We start from the raw sequence: 22,045 nt of genomic DNA, 5'->3' as shown, positions 1-22,045 counted from the left end.
GCCAGTAATTGTTTCATTGAGTGATTTATTAAAGAACCTATTATTTTATTAAAATACCTTTTAAATCAAGTAAAACGCTAAATACACACAGTCACAATACAATGATTGTGTGATTTGACATGAACATTCAAAAGACACTTTAAATTAAAAGGTATATTTCTGAAGAATTTACAGTACATTGTGAAGACAGAGGAGAATAACATTCAGCTGTTGTATTAATATCCGGTCTTGACGTTTACGGCCCTGAGAACATCACGATGCGTTCGGTCACTTAGCTCCCGAGCTTCAGGGACTCAAACCAGCTTTGTGTCCTCAGCTGGACGGATCCTCTGTCTGCCCGAGCTTTGACCCACCGGTCAACAGGAGGTTCTTCATTCATATAGCCTGAGGCAAACGCATTAATGTCATGTTTCATTTAGTGGTTGGAGGTTTTCATGTCATTATCAGATGAAGACACAATGAATGGTAGGAGCTCACCAGTCAGTGTGGTCCGGCCGTCTGCGGTGTGTCTTTGTTGGTCATGTAGAAGAACCTCTGGGCTGACGTTCACCGCCACGCCGCAGAGATTTACACCAGCTTTAAATGAAGACGGGACACGCACACTCACCTCTCCTACATGACACAAAGATTAAAACAAAATCAGGAGTACAGGAAAAACTGGGCTCTGTCCAATGCGTACTTACCGTCCTGAGTGTGGAGGTCAGCGGTACCACCATCTCCCACGTAGACATCAATGCTTCCGCTGATAGAGGAAACCTTCAGGAAACTATTTGAACCATCTGCAGGAGCAAAGCAAGCCTCAGATTTTGATAGAAACCATGCATGGGTCAGTGTGCAGCCAGCCAGCCTGCTTACCAACAACTGTATCCCCAGACTCGTTCTCCACTGTGGTGTTACCTATAACAAATTAGAAAACCAGGATTAGATAACCTTATCACTGCCTTCACTACACCACGCTGAATAGAAAACAAATATCTGAATACTTTGAGCACATCTTGAGTTGTAACACATCATTACATTACACAGCTGAAATTCACACTCAGGAATACAATGAAATTCTTATCCAATCAAATTTTTTTTTTAAATATTTCACAGGATTGTTTGTGATCAATGATGTCACTTTTTACTGCTAACTTGACTTTATAGCCATCTTAAACCAAAATAGTTGAAAGGTTTGTGGTAAATTGGGACCACATTGTGCTTAAATCAACTGTGACTGGATCTGAGCCAGAGATTCCTTATGGCTCAGCTTTACCAAGAGATTTAACATGAAGCAGCTGTGGACAAGAATGTACTGGAAACTCCTAAAGGCAGCAGTTGTTTTTGTGAAGAAGTTTCTTCGAGCATTATTTTAACCCTTAAAATCAACAAGTCTAGTGAAGGTTGTCATAGATCAGCGTTTCTCAGTTCCAGTCCAGAAGGAGCATTGCCTTGCACGTTTTAGGTGTTTCCCTTCTGCCACACACCTGCCTTGAATAAGTGGGGGATTAACAGGATTTTGTAGCACTTTGTGGCATGAAGAGGAGGTCAGGCAATCATTTGAATCAGGTGTTCTGGAAGAGAAAATATGCAGGGCAGTGACCACTGAGGACTGGAATAGAGAAATTCTGGCCTAGATCAATATCTGTGCGGTCAAATCTGGCATCTTTGGCTTACAAGTTTTCAATGTTTGTATGATTTAAGTTAGTGAAGTCGTGGGTCAAACTTACTGTTTTAAGTAGTGTAGAATATATTTATGTTAAAAGATTTTGCGCATGTTATTTGGATAATGCTTACAAGATTATAAGGAAAACAAATGACCAAAGTTGGGTAGTAACTAGTTATGTTTACCCGAGTACATTTTTATTTCAACTATGCTACACTTTGTACTGTTACTTGAGTAGTTTTATTATGAAGTATTGCTATTATTTGAGTAAAATGTCTGGATGCTTGACCCACTATGAGTAACTTCACTAAGTGAAGAACAAATTTGTTTTAACTGAAGATTCACCAGACTGAAGATTTTTTCTAATGGAAAAAAAAAAGACTATTAAAAATGTTTCTTTTGCCTGATTTTATAATTATGTTATTTATGTGAACTATTTTCCTTTTTATATTTAAAGTACCCAAATTTCCACATTTTTTCCATATTTTGGTCCGTTTGATGATGTAATTTTTAAATACTAAATGATCGATAATTTGATCAGTTACTCGGTACTTGAGTATCTTTTATACCAAATACTTTTTTGCTCTTACTTGAGTAATCTCTTAAATTGCTACTTTTTACTATTACTTGATTAAAAATATGTTGAAGTAGTGCTACTTTTCCTTGAGTAAAATTTTTGGCTGCTCCACCCACCTCAGAAAATTACGAACCTCAGCATGCTAGATTTGAATTTTTTGTGACCGTTTCCCAACCCTGCTAGTCCTCGAGTCACACTGCCCGGCATGTTTACACACCACGGTAAAAACCAGGTCATCTGCCATCAATTGAAATCAGATGTGCTGCAGCAGAGAAACATCTAAAACATGCAGAGCAGTTTAGATGTGTGTAACCAAGTATGAAAACAGCAGTGAGAACAGGAGAAGGGGAATGCATATGTACAGAGTCGGGTATTCTGGAGGAAACAGGGGAGAGGAATTCATATTAGCGTATTACAATAGGTCATACAAATATGAATAGCACTTTATTTATTATAGGGAAAAGTGACACTGGATCCAGAAAATGTGGACTAATATTTTATGTCCCTCTGGTGGGTTTATGACCCTATTTAAGTGGATTTAGGAAGTCTTAGCATCTATATTTAGGTGGTGGTAATACACATTTAATGCAGTTAAACTCCACAGAAAAAGAAGGAGAGTATGGTTTAGACACCCTTACTCTGATACCCCTAAATAAAATTTAGGCGTCACACATAACTGTGCCAACTGAATATGGCAACCAAGACATGGCCGTCCAGCTAAGCTAACAGGCAGGTCAAGGGGAGCGTTAATCTGAGGAGCAAAGACCCAACGCTCTGGTAGGAGAATTAATTAGGAGGAAAACTATTATTCCTGTACAAATCAAATGTTTTTGGAACAGTGCAAAGAAGAAAGAAAATAGCAATCGAGCCATTCAGCTTAGATGCATACATGAATTAGTAGAAGTGAGAGACGTTTTCTCACCGTGCACATGACCCAGTTCTACTCTCCCCGAGCAGGAGAGCACACAGCTGGACTCGGCATAGACGGCTTTGACCTTCAGAGCTCCATGCTCCGTGGAAATGTTCATCCTGGTGCCTTGAAGCTTCTTGACATCAACCACCTGCAAAATGAGACCTCAGGTGACCGCACACAGATGTAAACACACACCACTTCAGATCAAAACACACAACATTTAACTCACTGCTGCTGACGGCTGCAATAGGATGCTGCTACCCCCTAATGGCTGTTAAGAATAAGACCGAAGTGCTGCAGAAACCCTGTCCTACTTACGCTGTCTCCCTTTGTGCTGATATTCACGTTACCATGGATGGTGCCCAAACCTGTAACATGTCCGCCGTGGGACCTCACCTCGACTTGATGTCCCTGAGATAAAAACAAGAGGATGAGAAGTTAAGCCAGTTTCAGATATTTGAAGGTTTAACACAATCAATGACTATAAAACTGATGCATATCAATTCTTCACATGATTATTTTGACTATTTTAAGGCATAAAAATCAGTACAGAGCTTTTGTTTAATCCCTAACTAGATTATTTTGCAAGTGTCTTTAACTTACTTCCCTTCTTTAATCACCATTTTTTGTACATTGAAGCCAACAATAAGAAAGTGGAAACTATAAGACACAATTTAGATAAAGATATTAAATAGTTTTTTCATATTTGAGTAAATATGAAAATGTGTTTTTTTTTTAAAAAAAAACAAATCATTAAGAACATTGTGTTCTTAATGTTTGAACATTACCCATATAAGTAATGAGCTTTTGCTAGAGATAAAATTAAGCATCTGTGACACAATCTCATCAAAAACATCGTCTCCCACCACAGAAACATCCAAACTAAAGCATGAAATGCTCTACAATTTTATGAAAGATGGGACCACCACCAGCAAAGAACATGGCTCCCCAAAATTATCTCTGAATATGTAAACTTCCCACTGGACCTGACAGACAGCTGTGGCCCGGTCTTTAATGTGTGTGGTGGCTCTTGAAGTAGATTCACCATCTTCATAATCCTCTCAACACCACATCTAATCCTGTTGCTTGTGTTCCACTCAACTTTCCATTAATATACTTTAATACAGCGCTCTGTTACACTCCGCTTCTTTGGCAGTTGCCTTCTTTTGGCTTACTCTGGCGAGTAGTAACTAATTACATTTACTTTCTGAAAATAAGTACTCCTATTAATAATTTTCTCATGCCATACTCTTTACTTATACTTGATTAATATTATTTTAAACTAACGTTACTTTTACTTTAGTCAGATTTTGGCCACTCTACCCACCTCCAGTTATGTCATTGAACGGACAGCAAGAATGTTTTAACCCAAAAATGCCCCAGACTCAGACATTATGCTAAACTGAGGCTTCTTGTTTTTAACAAACTATATTGATGCTATTTTTAGGCCTGTTGTAGCATTTTCAGACAAAATGCTACAAATACTTTATATTGCTACTAAATACTCTGTACTTGTACTCAACTGTACTTGAGTACAATTTTTAGCTACTATAACCAAGTTAGCTCTGTCAAGTTTTTCTGCCTTCCTATCTATCTATCTATCTATCTATCTATCTATCTATGAGGAAATACCAACTTTAACAGAGTGAAGTAAACAGCTGCCCTTTTCTGTTTGCACTTTGCAGATATCACTCTCCATCTTCTTCACTTGCACGTTGCCTCCTCCCTCAGTAGTGATGAAGAGATCTGTCAAAAGCACGCAGGTTTATTATGCACGGATTCCATGCTTGTATGCGCAGCTACTGTATGTCGTTATTGTAAAAACTCACTAGCTTTGATTGGTGCGTCCATCTCAATCGTGACGTTGCTGTTCACCTTCTCACCAGAGATGAGCAGCTCCTGGCTCTGTCCATCATAGTGGACGTGCAGGTCCTCCATGCAGTCCCCCTGGTCACTGTCTGGACCGTGGATCGAGATCAGGGCTCGGTTCGCCTCGGGGTAGGCGTGCACGTCCAGCGGGCGGACGCAGATGTTGCAGCCCAACCGGGCCCTCACTGTGGTGAAGGGGCTGACGTCCAGGGCCCATTGCCGCAGGGGCGACGCCCCCACCCCGTCATGTGTCGGTGCTTTTGCGGGTTCAGAGTTTGAAAAGTGCCGTGAGGTAAGCAGGGGCCACCGGGGCGTAGTGACAGCCGTGTGACAGGATGTGAGGGACCAGCACCGCAGGAGGAGCCCCACAGGTCCTCTCTGAGCTGCTGATGTCCACAACATCTCCTCTGACCAGCAGCTGCTCTAAACGTCCAGCAGTAACACAACCTGCTGAGTTTCATGTGCAGTCATTCAGTCCGTCTCACACACTTCCATGTTCACCGGGGGACGCGTGTCCTAAGCTGCTACTGAGACAACTATTCACCGCTTGGATTTCAGATTAAAAGTCTGCCAATTCAAAATTTACGATTTTTAAATATTCCTAAAGCTAATACGGAAATAATTTAAAGTACTGTAGCCAGGGCTGGACCAAGGTAAGTGACGTTTGCTCATATGTAGCCATATGCAGTGACATTATTTAAAATATCAGTAAGTGTTATTAGCCGTTTCCCCATGAACGCAACATGAAGCTCGGTTCCTGTGGCTATTTAATGATCCTCTAGGACAGGAGCGTCAAACTCATTGTCATTTTGGGCCAAATTAAAAATTTGAATGTTTTTAAAGGGCCGGTTGAGCCAGAATCTATTCATAGGACCCATTACACTGTTAAAATATCAATAAATAGCTGTTTGTTTCAGCATTAAGTAAGTGCAAAAATATTGAACTCCTTTTCAGTCCATCCAGGTGTTTTGTGATTGTTTTTGTGGGGGTTTTTTGCAATCAAAATAATAGATTTTGTGGTACTAACCTGGAAATATTTGTAAGGAATTTTTACTATATTTACTCTAATGTATGATGTTAAATGTGACTTTTTATTAATCATAACCGTATCAATCACGGACTACAACTTGCCATTAAGTACGGCTGAGGCAGCAGTCACTTAAACCCAATGTTTTTGGCCAATTTTGAGAAAATTTGCTGCAAAATGTTGATTTTGTGTGGATTTTCCATGAATTTTATTGATTTATGAAAAACTGGAAAACTGGTGGTGAAAACTGGACTTGTTGATGTAACTTGGAGTCTAGTGGGCCACTTAAAAAGCTACGGTGAGCCAGATGTGGCCCCAGGGCCTTGAGTTTGACACATGTCCTCTAGGACAAGTGATAATACTCTACAACATTTCAATAGGTAGAATATTATTTTTGGTTCAACTTACAGGAAGAGCAAAGTGATTTAATTTAAAACCTTTTAAACACCTAGACAATGTGGGCATTTATATACCAAGAAGCAAAAAATAAAGTTCTAATTCTATTTTTAGAAAATAAACCCTCATCTATAATCATCTGAAGATGAAAAATAACCAGGTTACATCTGTTCTTCAAGATTATGTACACTCAAACATCTTTGAGGTAGCTTAGTGTTACAATAAAACATTTTATTGGTTGTTAGATTATTTATTTCCTTTAACTTGGTGCTGTGTAGATTTTTCTTTATTCGGTTAGTAATACAAATTGATCGTCTGTATCCCAGTGGTTTTAATGTCATATGTACAAATGCACTTTAACCTTCTATAAATCTTTAGATATTTTAAATCATCAAGAAAAGTAAACATAAAACACTTTTCCTTATCCATCCATCCATCCATCCATTTTCTGTTCACCCTTGTCCCTAATGGGGTCGGGAGGGTTGCTGGTGCCTATCTCCAGCTACGTTCCGGGCGAGAGGCGGGGTACACCCTGGACAGGTCGCCAGTCTGTCGCAGGGCACTTTTCCTTATCCTCCCCAGTTAAATATTGCGTGTTCCTTTATGCTTTTAATTTGAAGGGACATTTATTCACTTTACTGTTCGGTCCAAGTTGCTTTGGCAAACTTCACAGACAGGATGTCATATTCTTGTGTAAACCTTGAACCGACCCCTTTCTGGTTTTAACCAATGGAAAAACAATGAAGCACAATGTGGATGACGTCAGTATTAGCGCAAAGGATTTAGGGAAATTGAGTCTTAATCCACAAGGTCCGAATCGTTGTTTTACACCCCGGTTGTTTTAAGGTTAAACAATACAAAGTTAGATAAAACTTATTTTGCTTATTCTAATTAAACAAACTGTATTACAAGACATCCCAGACCAATAAAAAAATGAACACCCGTCAGATTTACACTTAAATAGCTAATGAAAAATAGCTTGTCTCCACTGTTTAAAAGAAAAACCGTTCAAAAGGAGTTATGAACGACACAAGACAATCAATAAGATGTGACCTTTGTAATGTAATATATTACCAAAAATACTGAGATACTTACTTTTACACAAATGAACTTTAATAAAATCTCATTCCTAATAGTCTTTCGTGTGTTCATACTCATCTGTAACAACTTCAGCTCCTCCGGGAAGGATTAGGAGGGCATGTGGGAATATTTGACCATTTTCCCAGGAAACCATTTATGAGGTCAGGTGGACAATCTAATCTAGCTCACAATAATTCATCCACCAATGAATTATTGGTGGATGAATTTAATGGATGTCCTCTCCAAAGTTGCTCATCCATGTATTTATGAACTTTGCTTGGTGCTCTGGTGTAGAGTCCCACTGGAAGAGATAGGAGCTCCAGGTTCTTCCTAAATAACCAGGAGCATGAAATTATTCATAATGTCTTTGTATTTTGGAGCTCTAAACCCAGCAGATAAAAAACAACTCCAAACCAGTCAGGCAAGAGTGTCCCCATTACAACCACCAAACTCAGACTTTTCCACTGGTGAGCCAGAGAGAGTAGCAGGATTCTTTTTCCAGATCTAGAGTCTGGCTGCAATACGTTTCGCACCTGTGCTTTCAAGTCTTTGTATAGTACTTAGTGATGTGATAGCTTTTTATGCACTGCTCTAAAAAGCTAAAATAAAGAGAGTATGAAATTTGACTCTGCAGACAGATGGAGACTTCAGCCAGCATTTTCCCCGCTCTGTGATTTCAGGCATACCGTTTCCTAGGCAACTGCTGTTGTTCTCAGCTGCTTTCAGTATGTTTTGATACCAACTGCAATCATCAGTGCAACGTTTAGTAGTGGGAATATTTTATGAATGAGTTTATTTTACACGTGGCATCCTGTCACTGCACCACAGCTGAATTTACCAAATTCCTGAGCCGTCTGTATGCCTCAGTGCTTAATTTTACACCTGATGGTTTCTGATGGCACACCCAGGTATTAAATGATAGTTACTGCAGATTAAAGTTCTTTTAATAAAATGCCAGAGAAATTGGTAGAAGGGCTGGAGTTTTCTCAGGCTGTGCATTGCTGGCTAGCTGGCTGAAAGAAAGTAACACCCCTTTCCCCCTTGTTACAAGAAAGACAAATTCAGCTGCTTGTAAAGTTCTCTTTGCAAAAAACACTCAACATATTGGCTTAAACTCCTAAGGACAGAAATACATTACACTAATGCCGTCTTGAAACATCAATAAAAATTTATTATGTTTACCACAGTAAGCATATGTACTTGAAACACCCTCTTCTAAATTAAACAGATAGGCTATTATTTATATTTTAATAACATTATAATTAGCTTTTGACAGTATTTGTCATAAATAATGCATTTCTGTTTTCTATTGAAATATTACCAGTATAACATAATTTTTTCTTTTTACAAAACTTATTAAACCTGCCCATACCCATTTGTAGTCATAGCAATGGCTGGAACACCTGAATTCAATGATTTGTGTGGGTGTTTCTTAATATCTTTTGGTAAAATAGCTTATCATCCGTTTCTGTAGTCTAGTAAATTAAACCACTTTGCTGAATTTATAGCCACAAGATGGCAGCACTGAGTCGCTGTTAAAATGAGTGGAAAGTTCAAAAGATTCGTAGAAACCTGGACAAAAGCATTTAATGTTCGCTTTATTAACGCGAGCCAAAGCTCTTTGGTCTGGTCATCATCCTGACTGATTTAAAAGACTGTCTCTCATTGGTGGGGTAGTACTCTGTAGATATGTTGTGCCATGTTCCCCAGAAAATCCCGTCCCGAACTCCTTTATACTTCCCAAAGTAATATTTGCCGTTGAGGTTTGCGGCCATGCAGGCATCAAACCACCAGCCGGAGCTGTAGTAGGCCCCGCAGTTCCCGGACGGGTACCGGTCGTTGTCCCTGTCAGGGGTGGTGAACGCCCTGTTGTGGTGGTCGTAGGTTTTGCTGAAGCGCAGAGCATCGCCTGCGGTACCTGAGTACCCGCCCACCGTCAGTCTGTAGCGGAGCCGCTCGCTGGCAACCCTGAAGTGCTCATACTGCGCATGCTCAGTCACTCCATCAAAGTCCTCCAGTTCCACCCGCAGTTCCATGTCCCTGTCCCGGGTCAGCAGGTGCATCTTGTTGTTGCCCAGCCAGAACTCTCCTCCGTCCAGCACTCCGAAGCCGGCCTGGTACTCCACCCAGGAGCGGTTGAAGCTCACGCTGCCGTCCTGGCGGCGCTGCAGGAGGGTCCATCCGCCGCCATCCAGCTCCATGTCACAGAACACCTGAAAGCTGCTGCTGCGGAGGTCAGGGGTCACCAGGTAAAGTCCGCTCCTGGTTTTTCCTCTGAGGAGATGGTCTGAGCAGTCTCTTATTACTGTGGAAGAGGAATGAAAAAAGAGAATTGAACTAATTGGTTGCAGTACAGAAACTGGTCCCTGCAGGTGGCAACATTCTCTTGGAGCTCTGGGACTTTCCTGAAACATTTCCTTGACGAGGTCAAATGGCAACAATGTTATGTGGAGGACCAAACAAGCCAAACATAAAGATGAAAATATGTGACTCAAAAAAATACAGTGCTTCACTAAAGTATTCACAAGATTCCTGTGTACCCTTTCACATTTGGTAGCATATGTGATGTATTTATTAGGATTTTATGTGACAGACCAAGACAAACTTGCTCATTATAGAGAAGTGTGTAGACATTTATTTATTTCTTCTTAATTTTGACAGGTTTGGTCCTCCAGAGCCAAATGTAGAGTAGCTACCCCTCACAAAGTTCTGATGACTTTTCAGTCATTATATGGTGTAAAGTCACTCTAAAGTCATACACAAGATGTTATATATACTTTATATAACACTTCAGTGATTTGAGGTGTTGTATAGATTTTAAATAGCAATTTACAATTTCTACTAAAAGCCAGAGAAATTGTAAATTGCATGAATTTAATTTACTGCTTAATTTTTAAATCATGTAGTCATTAACTGGCTAATTGTTTTTTCATTATTTATTCTTTAACTCATCTATTTACTTTAGGATTATTGAGTTATACAAAATTATATTTTACATTAATATGGGGTGAAAACAATTCAACTATTGTAAGACAGATTTTACAGAGCAACAATTGTTTAAACTGATTATTAATAATTTACTTTATTGAGCAATCTATTTATTTCTATACTGAGTTTGACAAGTTTGGTTGGTGCTCATAAATTTAAATATTTATATTCACAGGTTTTAACAAAAACATAAAGAAATTGAACTTATAACTTCCTTGCCTGCTATATATTTAACTCAACATATAATCTTCATAAATATTATCATAATTTTTTTGAGTGACTTTTCTATCATTCTTTATTTTTTAACTGATGTATTTCTTGTTTTCATTTCTTATTTTTCTGTGTTTATTTTCCTATTTACTTAAAGCAAGCAGACTGACGCAGTGAAAACAATTACATGTTTGTTTAACTTCACCTGTAATTTAAGTGAGAAGTTTATAGTGAGGAGTTTACGGCTTGTTTAAATAAAATCCGGCTATTTTAACTCGGCGAGTAAATTATCAGTAATTACTATCACTGATAGCTGAATCACTGCTTCGACTGAAGGGTGTTTTAAAGCTGTTGGCCCTTGCATTGTTGTGGTGCTAACCTCACAGTCGTGCCAATCTACAGATTGTGCACACATGCAGATTCCTCCTGATGATGTATGGCACTAATATGATCTCAGACCACAACATGAAGTCTACTTTCTGATTAATTGTGTGAGGCTCTTTAGAGTTTATTGTGTGGTTGTCATACTTGGAATTCTTTTATTTAAGTTTCCTTTTTAGATACACACATACTGACCTAATTGCTGTGATGCATACAGTTTACTCATTCTTTGTTTTTACTGTTAAGTAGCTTGAGATTTCCTTTCGTTTTCCAGTTGAATGAATGTGTCTTAGATAAAAGTGCCCTTTTCAATTTACTGCAATAAACACAGTTGAACAAGAGAGGCTAAATTTTCAGAAGGTTTCTTGTAAATGTGACAAGTATAGTAAACCATGCAGAAATCAGAAAAGTAATCTCTTGCCTGCAGATGTTGGCAGTTTCCCGTGTGTCCTCTCAGGCCCCTCGTCGGTCTGGGGCTCCTTTGGAAGCTTGTCTGGTCTCCTGTTAGGAATCAGGCTGTTGTTGACAAACGCAGGCACCTGGTTGATTTTCACACGCAGCTCTCGTGGACTAGGAGTGGACATTTCTGCAGGTGGGGGCTCAGGGCCAGAGCTGGAGGAGGTCTTTGACCTGAACTTGGGGCTGAGTGTGGAGGTAGTTTTCAAACTGGGGGGAGAAACTGGGCTTGCATGGGGACTTTCTTCCTCATGATGTGTCTTAGCCTTAGATTTGGGAGCTACGCTCAGCTGTGTTGCCCCTGGACCAGTGCTAATGATAACATTTTGGAGAATCCTACGGTTGGTGTCGTTTGGTCTTGTTGTCATTGGGGCAGATGACAGCAACCCGGCTGTTTGTGGCCTCGGATCAGACGTAATCCTAGTGTTTGTGCTCGATGTGAAGTCTTCGGGTTGGGTGTGAGTGGCAGGGAAGTATCCATTTTTCAAGCTGTTTGAGGTCTTTGGACTTAGAGTTATGGTCTTCCTCACACTTGTGTTGAGCTCTGTTTCACCCTGGGTATGACTCACTTTAGCAATTTGTTTTTCGAGGCCAGATGTAGGTGGCATATCAGTATGAGAGTTTTGGATATTTCCTGAAGGAACCCAGCTGATCTGAGGTGGGTTTGTATTGGTTTGGGGACTTGGCTTTGGTTCCACTGCTTGTTTTGATCTCTGGACAGGTTTAGCTCCTGGCCTGAATGTAGGTCCTGTTGATGGTTTGTGTCGAAATGGATGCCTCGGCCTGGATGTTTTGTTGTGCGCTGGTTTTATGATTTTCTCGGGTACAGATATTGGTTTTAGATTAGTCGTTAAGCCAGGTCTCGGGGGTTTCAACCTTGGATTTGTTTGTTTGGTTTGGTTGATTTTAAGGTTTGCATTTATTCTTGTTTTTAAGCTTGGATTGACCTTTGGATTTTTCTGGGTTTGTCTGTTCTCTTGACTAGGTTTAGGTGTTCTGCTAAATTTAGGTATATTACTGCCAGGTTTGGAGCTTTGGTCTGGTGAGATTTTAGCTGAATCAGATGTTGAGTCTGACTTGTTTTTATGCTCCTGTTCTTTACTCTTTGACTCTGATGAAAGTTTTGGGTTGGATTTTGGTGTTGCTGTATCACTTTTGTCTGACTTAAACCCTTTGTTGTTTCCTGGGTTTTGTTTAGCTCCGTGGCGGTCCTGGATGGTCTTTGTAATCTGATCAGTTGTTGCAGTAGCTAGAGCTGATGTAGATGTTTCTTCCGATGCTAAACCTGGTTTAGATGTTGGTTCCTGCAAAGATGCTTCTTCAGACTTTTCCCATGACTCTGTTAAAGGTTTTAGTCTTTTTTCATTTTTATTGAATTTAGACACATGAGAATGTTTAGTTTGAGAGTCACTGTTGGTGGATTCCTTTCTTTGATTAGGGACTGCAGGAGCTAAATCCAGTGTAGGCCTGGCCTCCTGGAAAGATATTTCTTTAGACTTGTTCCATGTTTTAGTTGATGGTTTTTGAGATGCTGTCTCACTTTTGTAAAATTGAAACTCTTTAGAAGTTTGAGTTTCAATATATTCATTGTTAAATGTATCCATATGATCAGGTGCCGTCGTTGCGAGACCAGGTGTAGATGTTTGTCCATGTGCTAAATCTGGATACAATTTGGCTTGCTGCAAGGAATTTTCCTCCAACGTCTCGGGTAACGGTTTTTGCTTGGGTTTTGGGGTTGCTGCTTTGTTTTGATTTGATGTAAAATCATGGATTTTTTCTGGGTTTTCTTTAGTTTTGAGATTATCTTGACTGGTGTCAACCACCCAATAAGTTGTTGCAGTAACTAGATCTATTGTAGATGTTTCTACAGGTGCTTGAACTGGATCAGATGTAGGTTTCTGAAGGGTTTTTTCTTGAAACATGTCCCTTGAATCAATCGATGGTTTTTGCGTCACTACTGGACTTTGAGAGTCTTGAGAAGTTTGAGGTTTAAGGTGTTTTCTCTTATATTTGTTAATGTGATCAGGGATTGTAGTTGCTTGATTTGGTGCTGATGTTTGTCCAGCTGTTAAATCTGGGTAGGATGTAGGTTCCTGAATGTCCTCAGACTGGTCCACTGACTCTGGAAAAAGTTCCTGGATTGGTTTTGAGGTTGCTGTTCCACTTTTGTTAAACTTAATCTTGTGAATATTTTCTGGTTTAAGATGATCCTCACTGGATTTTTTAATCTGATCTGGGCTTGTGGTACCTCGATGTGGTCTTAAACCTGGATTAGGCGTTGGTTCCTGCCAGGACTTTTCTTCAGACATGCCCACTGACTTAGTTGAAGGTTTTGTATTTCCTGTTTCACTTTTGTTAGACTTAAACCTTTGGATGTTTTCTGATTTGTGCGTCTCTTTAACATGATCCTCACTGGATTTAGTCATCTGATCAGAGTGTTTTGTTGCTTGATCTAATACAGATGTCTGTCCAGGTGTTAAATGTGGATTTGATACAAACTCCTGCAAGGAATTTTCATCAGAATTGTTTGCTTTCTCAAATTTATACTCTCTGTTATTATCAGGCTTGTGTTTAGTTTTGTGGCTTTCCTGGCTGGATTTATCCATGTAATCAAGTGTTGTATTAGCTCCATCAGATATAACTTCCAGTCTAGGTGTTAAGTCTGAAGGGTTTTTAGACTTCCTTGAGGGATTTTCTTCAGATTTATCTCCAACGTGGGTTAAAAACCTTTGGTTTGGTTTTGGTGAAGCAGTGGTTTCACTTCTCTGTGATTTAGGCTTGCTAGGTTTAGGCTTGGGTTTGTGTTTAGTTTCAGGAATTCCCAGACTGGATTTGTTCATCAGGTGATGGGTCACAGCAGGTTGATCCGGAGCAGATGTCCGTCCAGGTCTTACATCTGGATTTGATTTGGGGTCATGTGAGGGATTTTTACTTGATTTGTTCAATGGCTCAGTTAACAGCGTTTGTTTTGGAGTTATTGTAGATGTTTCTATTTTCTTAGATTCAGAAGAAGATTCTTGAGTAGATTCTGGCTTGCTTTTAATTTTAAGGCGATCCTGGCTGGAATTTTTCTTCTGATCAGGGGTTACAGTAGCTTGATTTGGTACATATGTCTGTCCAGGTGTTAAATCTGGATTATATTTGGGCTCCTGCAAGAAATTTTCTTCAGAGACGTCCACTGTCTCAGTTAAAGGTGTAGCTGTTTCAGTTTCAAACTCTTGGGAATGCTTAAAGTGATTCTGAGTGGAGTCATTGGTGTTATCGGGAGATGTATGAGGTCGTTCAGCAATGTTCTGTTGTCCAGAGGTTAAATCTGGACTGTTTGTAATCTCCTGTTCCATATTTTCTTCAAATGTGCCCACAAATTCATTTGAAGGTATCTGGTTTGGTTTTGGTGTTGATTCTGAGGTAGGTTCAGGTTTAAATGTTGGGATTTTCTGGATGTATTTGCTCTTCGGGGGATTGGCTTCATCAGTTGGATTTGATGAATGATTGGGATTTTGTAATATAATTGTTTCATTAATTTTTTCTACACCCAGCCTTTTGTCTGACTTTTGGTCAGGTAGGTCAGTAATAAAAACATGAACAAATTTTTTTCCCGGCTTTAAATTTTGGTCAGTATTTGAAACTTTGCCAGACTTTCTATTGGTTAATTTATATTTACCTGCATGTGTCGCATTTACAGCTGGAGGTCTTTGAGCTGCAGGTCTCTGGACAGCAGGTGAAGCGTTTTGCTTTGATTGTGTCTCATTTGCTCTTCCTTCCTGTTTAAGCATCAAATTGCTTTTGAGATTTTCCTCAGTTGTTGAAATATCAGTGCTGTTTTTTTGGCCGGTTTTTTTATTTTGGATTTGTTTTGAGTCTTTGCCAGGTTTGAATTTTACACCTGTGGATTTGTGAGGCTTATTCCTTTGGTTGAGTTTAGGTTTCCCTTCTGATGAAGGACCTTGATTTGGTTTATGGTCATTCTTGGCATTCCTTAGTCTTTTGTCCGCTTCAGGCTTAATTCCAGATTTATATTTTTCACCAGGCTTCGGTGCTTGAACTGGTGGAGGTTTCAGATCGGTCTTGGGTTTTGAACTGATGTTCTTCTTTGGTGCCCCATGACTACGATCTGTAACTCTGAATGATGATGTTATGAATACAGTGTGAAGAGGAGATGAGGTGGTTGGAGTTGTTATGGATAACTCTGCATCAGCGATGGCTATCTGCTGTCCTGGACCACCCACTGTGGATATTGTTTCTGTTGTTGTAGATAGCCGCCCCTTACCTTGGCGTTGAGGCTCAGTAACACCAGCTGCTCCGGGCTCTGCGCTTCCCGTTAGTCCATAACCAGCTTTTGGGTCACGAGTGACATCTGTGATGGAGCTTAAAGTGGAGCGGAGTAGAGAAGGTGATGGAAGAGATGATGTAAAGCTTTTACTGTCGCTCAAGTCCGGCCTTGAAGTTAATTCTGTTGTAAGGGGAGTCGGACTGATCGATAAAAAGTCTGTCTTTTTAGTTGTCTTGCTGGATGATGTTTCTCTATCGTCATCTCTCTGCACACTCTCCGTTTTAATCTCCCTCCCTTTTTCTGCGAGCCCAAACCTCTCCATCTGCTTTGGTTTCTTTTTATTTGGGTCCACTTTTACTCCCTTTTCCATTTCAATCTGCCGCTGTTCCTTATTTATATTCATTGTGTGGTTCTTAGACATCTTTATTCTATCAATGGCTTCAGCTTCAGTGTTTTTTTCCACTTTTGTCTTATCTCGCCATATGGGATGGTTAGTTTCTTCTTTTGTTTTTTCCTTGTTTTTGTCCAACAGATCTTGAATTTTCCTTGAGCTCCCCTTGGGATTTATCTCAGCAATCTTTCCTCTTGTCACATTAACAGATTTTATGTTTCCAACAGAGGCTGGCGTTTTTAATGTGTCCTCTCCTCTTGAGCCCTCAGTCACAGGTTCTCCTCTCCCGTTTTCCTTTACAACTCCCCCTGTTTCCCATTTGTTCCAGTCTTTCAGCTTTTTTTCCTCGTTACTTCCGTCCATTGTTTCCACCTTAACACCATCTTTTCCACACTCCTGTCTGAAATTTCTCTCATTCTCTTCAAGACTCTTATTCAGCCAGTCCCCTTCATCCTCATTCGTGATCTTACCTCCATTCAGCTCTCCTTCATTCTTCCTCTCACAGTTTCTCGCAGCTTGACCACCTGCACAATCTGCACACATTTCCCTCAGCTCATCGACGCTCTCCTTCAGTTTCTGCAGGTCCTGCATGATGTTCTCCAACTCCAAAAGATGTTGTGGCAAATGAACAACCAGAGGAGGAAGATCGATGTGGAAGGGGCACGTGTTGTCGTGGTCCCCTGGTCTACACGCTCCTACCGGTCTCAGAGTCGCAGTACAGGGTCCAAATCCCTGGTCACCCAGGAGGACTGCTTCCTCCGCTCTGGTCCGAGAGAGACTTGAAAAGGCCAGTAGGGTCCCACACACGCAGAGCGCTGTTAATCTCATTGTGTCTTGTGAAGAAAGAGTGAAGATGGAGGAGGGAGAGGGTGTAAAAAACACCCAACTGTTAGTGAAGCGCAGCAACAGTGGAGAGGAGGAGATGAGGTGGGAGGGAGAAGAGGAGGGAGGGAGGCAGATGAAGCCGAGCCGCAGAAGGAGAATCATCTCAGCGGATTGGGTTTGGGAGATAGTAGATGATGCAGAGCTATGACAAATTTTAAAAGTTTCAGTTGTTTTTTCTTTTAATTACCACTCTTGAGTTGATTTATTTATTTCAAACAGACTTTTAAAAACAAGAAACAAAGGCAAGGACAGAGAAAACATGTGCATACATAACCAAAAACAAAATAATTGTTTACCACTACTTTTCTGTTTGAAATGGACTAGGAAAAAGTGAACACTTAAATGTTTAGACAGAGACACATGTGTAGTTCATTCGATCTAAAATGCACAGACACACACAAATATCAACAATGCTAATTATTACAGTCAATAAACACTCCAACTGCAGTCATTAATATTCAAACCAAAGTCAAATAGAAATAATTAATAAGATTGAAAAGGTGTAAGCTGAGGCTTTTCAGCTCCTCTGTACATACTCTTAAACCTTTTCAACTCTTTAGTATAACAAATACTAACAGAACACACAGAATCAACAATTAAATCAAAACAAGAGAAGAAAAAAAAGGAACAAAAAAACAGGAAGATTAAAAAGTAAGAAAATCGCCATCATGAAGGTTCCAAGGAGATTTCAAATATTCATGTCTGTTTATAGCTTTAGTTCCCTTTTAAACTGTGTTATGTCATTAGGTAGTTTAAGATATTCTGGCAAACTATTCCACAGCTTCAAATCAAATATATTTTAATATCAGAAAAAGCTAACTGTTTGTTGACATTTTTGAAAAAGTAATTACCCCCTAAACCTGGTGGTACCGGCAAAAAACACCATCAGGAGTTTGCAGTAACTGGAGTCTTTTACATCACTGTGGGAGAATTTTTGTTTTAAATGAGTTAAAGCAGAGAGTTTTCAAGCGTCAACTACCACAGTGTGCTTAATTTTCTAGTATTCACCGTTCTGTGAAGTTATTGCTGTTTCTGGTGGCAGGTGGCAGGTGGCATCTGTGAAGGCAGGGATTCCCAAACCTTTGGTTAGCTTTCTTTGGGTCAATCTAACCCAAAAAACAAAAGTGCCAGAGACTGGCGACCCCTTATAAAAATATGTAATTATTTCCCTCTATTTATTTAAAAGGGGGTAATGTGTAAAATCAACTTTAAAAAAAACTCTTGGAAATGGCTTTGTAACTCTTCCCAGATTGATAGATGTGAACCAATTTGTTTACCGTCTGTTCTCAAACTTATGTTTTCAGTCACGTTCTGTTTAGTGGTTTCTTGTTTCTTTAAGCCTGTCAGTAATCAAGCCTGAGTCTGTATGGTAAAATGGCTCATCTCAGAAATCCCCAAAAATGTGGTTATTAACAGTTAATATATGACAAATAAGGCACTGATTTCATTTTCACATGAGGCCAGATGTGAAAATTAAATATTCCCTTTATTTAAAAGGTATGATTGTCTTCCCTTTTAAATAAAATGCTTATTTGAAAATTGCTTTCAAATTTCTGTAGTTTCATCCTTAGCTAATATTGATCTGAAACATTAAAAGTGGACAAAGAAAACAGACGAAATCTGTAAAAGAGCAAATATTTTTCCTAGATATTTGATATAATTAAATATTTATTGCCTTATAGCCGGATGAAATACTGAAGAGTTACCACAGCAATTAAAGAAGTTTTAGGGAACATGCTTGTAATTGTATTATTACTGTCCCATTTATCTTCTTTCTAGTCACGTCACCTAATGAGGGCCAGTTGTCACACATTCTCCCTCCATGCTGTAAGAATTAATGCGATAAATACATGTGTGTCACAGTTGTTCTGGCAGAGACTTCCAACACTTCCTGTCAGAGCGTCCACAAACATGTGACTGACAGATGTCACAAGTCAAAATATGCATTTGAAGCAAATACACAGAGCCATAGCCAAGAAGATGTTACTCTGATTTGTGACACTGTATTTCATTTCACTGCAAACTGTGTGATATGTTTGAACTCCAGGGTAATGTAAGCCAGGAATGATTTATCCAAGAGAACCAGAAGATACACATACGGTGCCGGAGAAGAGAAATGTCTCGTGTTATGAAGGATTTTATTCGGACTCAACAAATCCTCAACAAGTGTCGGAGTTGGTGAGGGAAGTTCTGGGTGGAGAAGCTGAGCTCACTGTGTGCAGCCTCTATTGTGCTGCTCAATCATTTTGAGATTTTGTCACTTTACAACCACATATTTCAATGTATTTTATTAAGATTTCATGAGGTAAAACAACACAAAGTAGAACATAATTGTGAGTGGGAAAGTTTTCAAAACCCCAAAAGCATGCCATGCTATAATTATAGCTGCATTTCTATTTCAAATGTCTCCACCAGGTTTGCTCATCTAGAGACCGACATCTCAGTCCATTCTTTTACAGCTCAGTCAAGTTGGATAAAAACCATGTGTGAAAGCCAATTTTCCTATTAGTCATACTCGATTAAACTTAGATTTGGGCTTTGACTGGACCAGTTTAGCACGCGAATATACTTCAGTGTTATTCATTATTATCCTGGTGTGTGGTAGTTAGATGACCCAATGTAGACAAGAGGGTGGTGGAGAACAGCAGAGATTAATTTAAAATAAACAAGTAAAATTTGTAGGTCTTGGAACAAGGAACACGGAACATGGAACTGTGATGAGGGCAAAGTAAGAACGCCAGAAAGCATAAAGTCATAAAGTAAGAAACTAAACACAAAGGAATGAACCTATCATAGCAACAATAACGTGCAACACAGAATAATAAACTAAATGTGGCAAATACTCTCCAACAATAGCAATAAATCCAGAAATTCTAGTTTTTTCTAACACGCGAATTGTCTATCTTTTACGGTAACCTCACCTCCATCTCCTGTTTTTTTTGGGGCTTTTTTGTTTTTTTGCAGTTTCTAACATGTTTTTCTCTCCAAACACATTTTGTCAGCTGAAGAAAAGCATGATGCTGTCGCCATCATGTGACAGCATGGTGGCGTTAAAACATGATGCTATTTTTCCACCACAAAGTGCATCTTGCATGTTCAACAATGACTTTATTCCTGCCAGCCCTCAGGCAGAATAAACTGTGAACAGATTCACATACCTGAGCTCCAAATGTCTACAGATCCTCACTCATATTTGGGTGATAGACTGAACAGTGCTGCAATGTTCAGAACTTTGGATATTGTTTATAACCTAATTTTGCTTTCACCAGTCTGCATTGTGTCGTTTGTTCACCAATGAACCCCGACATACCACTCAGGCCTTCTCAGAACAGCTAGATTTCTACCAAGATTAAAGTGGAAGTATTATTCAAAACTATTGCGATGTTTTTGTATTTAAATTTGGGTTTCTAGTGCTTCTAAAATCAGCCCAAGCGCTTTAGCTCCACTGCCCCTGGGTTTTGGCAATAAGTTAACAATTATTTTGTGTCTGGAAAATAATCCGTTTCAATAATCTCTGGAACGTAACATCACGAATCAGCAGGCACTGCCCATCACCTAGCAACCCGAGAGTAGCCCAGCACGTTACCTAGCAACCCAAGCGAACCTCCATTAAGTTCGGTTAGCTGGTTTTACCACTGAATGCGCTGCTGGGAAAGACAAGTGTTTTGCTATTGACTTACCATCCAGAAACCACTTGCTGCTTTCTTGTTGGTTGTTTCGGAGGCTCTGCTTCTGATTTTTTTTTTTTTTTTTTTTTTTAATATACATTTTTAAAATTGCACATTTGTTTGCAGCCGTTTTCGTGTGCGAGTGTAAAAGTTGGGGGCGTGGCCAACATCAATTATTTGAATTTAAAGTGACAAGCTCATTCTAACATGAACTCAAAATAAACTGAACTGAGGAGACTAAAATCTCATAATATAAGAATGATTTTGAGCAAGAAATAATAATTTAATGGTTTGTATAGAGCAGAGACTTAACCTAACCTGCTCAAGAAAGCATACTATGTCACCTTTTAGATTTACACAGTTTGAATAGTATTCTAGTGACCTCAGAAGGCAACTGGTTGTAAACAGTTTTATGTGGGGATATTAGAGTAAAGAGAGCTGGATACAAATGCCCTTCAGACTATTCAGATTTTTAATTGTACAAACTATGAATTATTTTCCTTCCATAATTTTTGAGCAGCTGAAGATGCTCATTCACACATAATCCAAATAAAACACATAGAAGTTTGTGGTATCATTGCCTTTTGTAAGGCACTTCACGCTCATCTGAGTCCTGGACTCTTGGTTGAGTCTGTTTTTCCATTGCTTACAGTCTGAGAAGCACAAAGAGAGAAAACACAGTCACATGAGCTAAATGAGGCATCTGCTTAGCAGGGAGTTTAGATAATGAGGCTTTAGTTTCTCCTGCCCTGGGTGTGGATGTCAATCCCACCAAAGGAAGTAACATTTGACTAATCACATACAACGCAAGGTTTGGATATGTCTGGTTTGCTCAGTTGTAACGCTAATTAAATCACCTAAACTATTTTATTTTAAAACCGAAACTTGAACTTTGCTTTGTTTTGTCTCGTTCACAGACTTGGAGGTTTCTCAGCTGTGACTTAAGCAATCATGCTGAAAACCATTTATTTAACAAGAAAACCTTGTGAAACAGCAAGTTGGAATGGAAAACAAGTGAGTGTGGGAGAAAAAGGCACAATATGGAATATCATTGGCATCTGAAGCCTGTAAGAGCTTAAAGCATTTAAATGACACAGATAAAGATAATGTTTGAAATGTTTGATAAGATTAAAGATTTATTGTGTTGCAGCTAGGATTCAGAGGGCTTTAAAGCCCTAGTTCAAAATTCCTAAGTGAGCACAAGATTAGATTAAACATTATTTTGCATTTTTAAACTGACTGCCCATTATTCTTTGTGTAATCTCAAAGTTTCAATCTGCTTTCCA

At 39.4% G+C, this 22,045-nt stretch overlaps 2 protein-coding genes across 2 annotated transcripts; both read right to left on the bottom strand.

Annotated features, from left to right (window-relative positions):
* Window positions 1-40: 40 nt before the first annotated feature.
* fam185a (family with sequence similarity 185 member A) lies at window positions 41-5,532 on the bottom strand. The gene is made up of 8 exons (XM_028034208.1): window positions 4,965-5,532; window positions 4,772-4,881; window positions 3,454-3,546; window positions 3,145-3,283; window positions 856-897; window positions 684-779; window positions 478-612; window positions 41-384 (listed from the first exon to the last, which is right to left on the bottom strand). Exons 1-8 carry the CDS (start codon window positions 5,404-5,406, stop codon window positions 272-274), a joined length of 1,170 nt encoding a protein of 389 aa, XP_027890009.1. The 5' UTR covers window positions 5,407-5,532; the 3' UTR covers window positions 41-271.
* A 1,764-nt stretch (window positions 5,533-7,296) lies between these two features.
* LOC114161890 (mucin-17-like) lies at window positions 7,297-20,884 on the bottom strand. Its single transcript, XM_028045525.1, has 3 exons — window positions 20,772-20,884; window positions 11,508-17,233; window positions 7,297-9,812 (listed from the first exon to the last, which is right to left on the bottom strand). Exons 2-3 carry the CDS (start codon window positions 17,191-17,193, stop codon window positions 9,109-9,111), a joined length of 6,390 nt encoding a protein of 2,129 aa, XP_027901326.1. The 5' UTR covers window positions 17,194-17,233; window positions 20,772-20,884; the 3' UTR covers window positions 7,297-9,108.
* Between the last annotated feature and the right edge of the window lie 1,161 nt (window positions 20,885-22,045).

This window comes from Xiphophorus couchianus, chromosome 2, assembly GCF_001444195.1.
Source record: "Xiphophorus couchianus chromosome 2, X_couchianus-1.0, whole genome shotgun sequence".
NCBI lineage: Eukaryota > Metazoa > Chordata > Actinopteri > Cyprinodontiformes > Poeciliidae > Xiphophorus > Xiphophorus couchianus.
The sequence above is the reverse complement of the archived record's forward strand: the minus strand, read 5'-3'. Positions and strand labels throughout refer to the sequence as shown.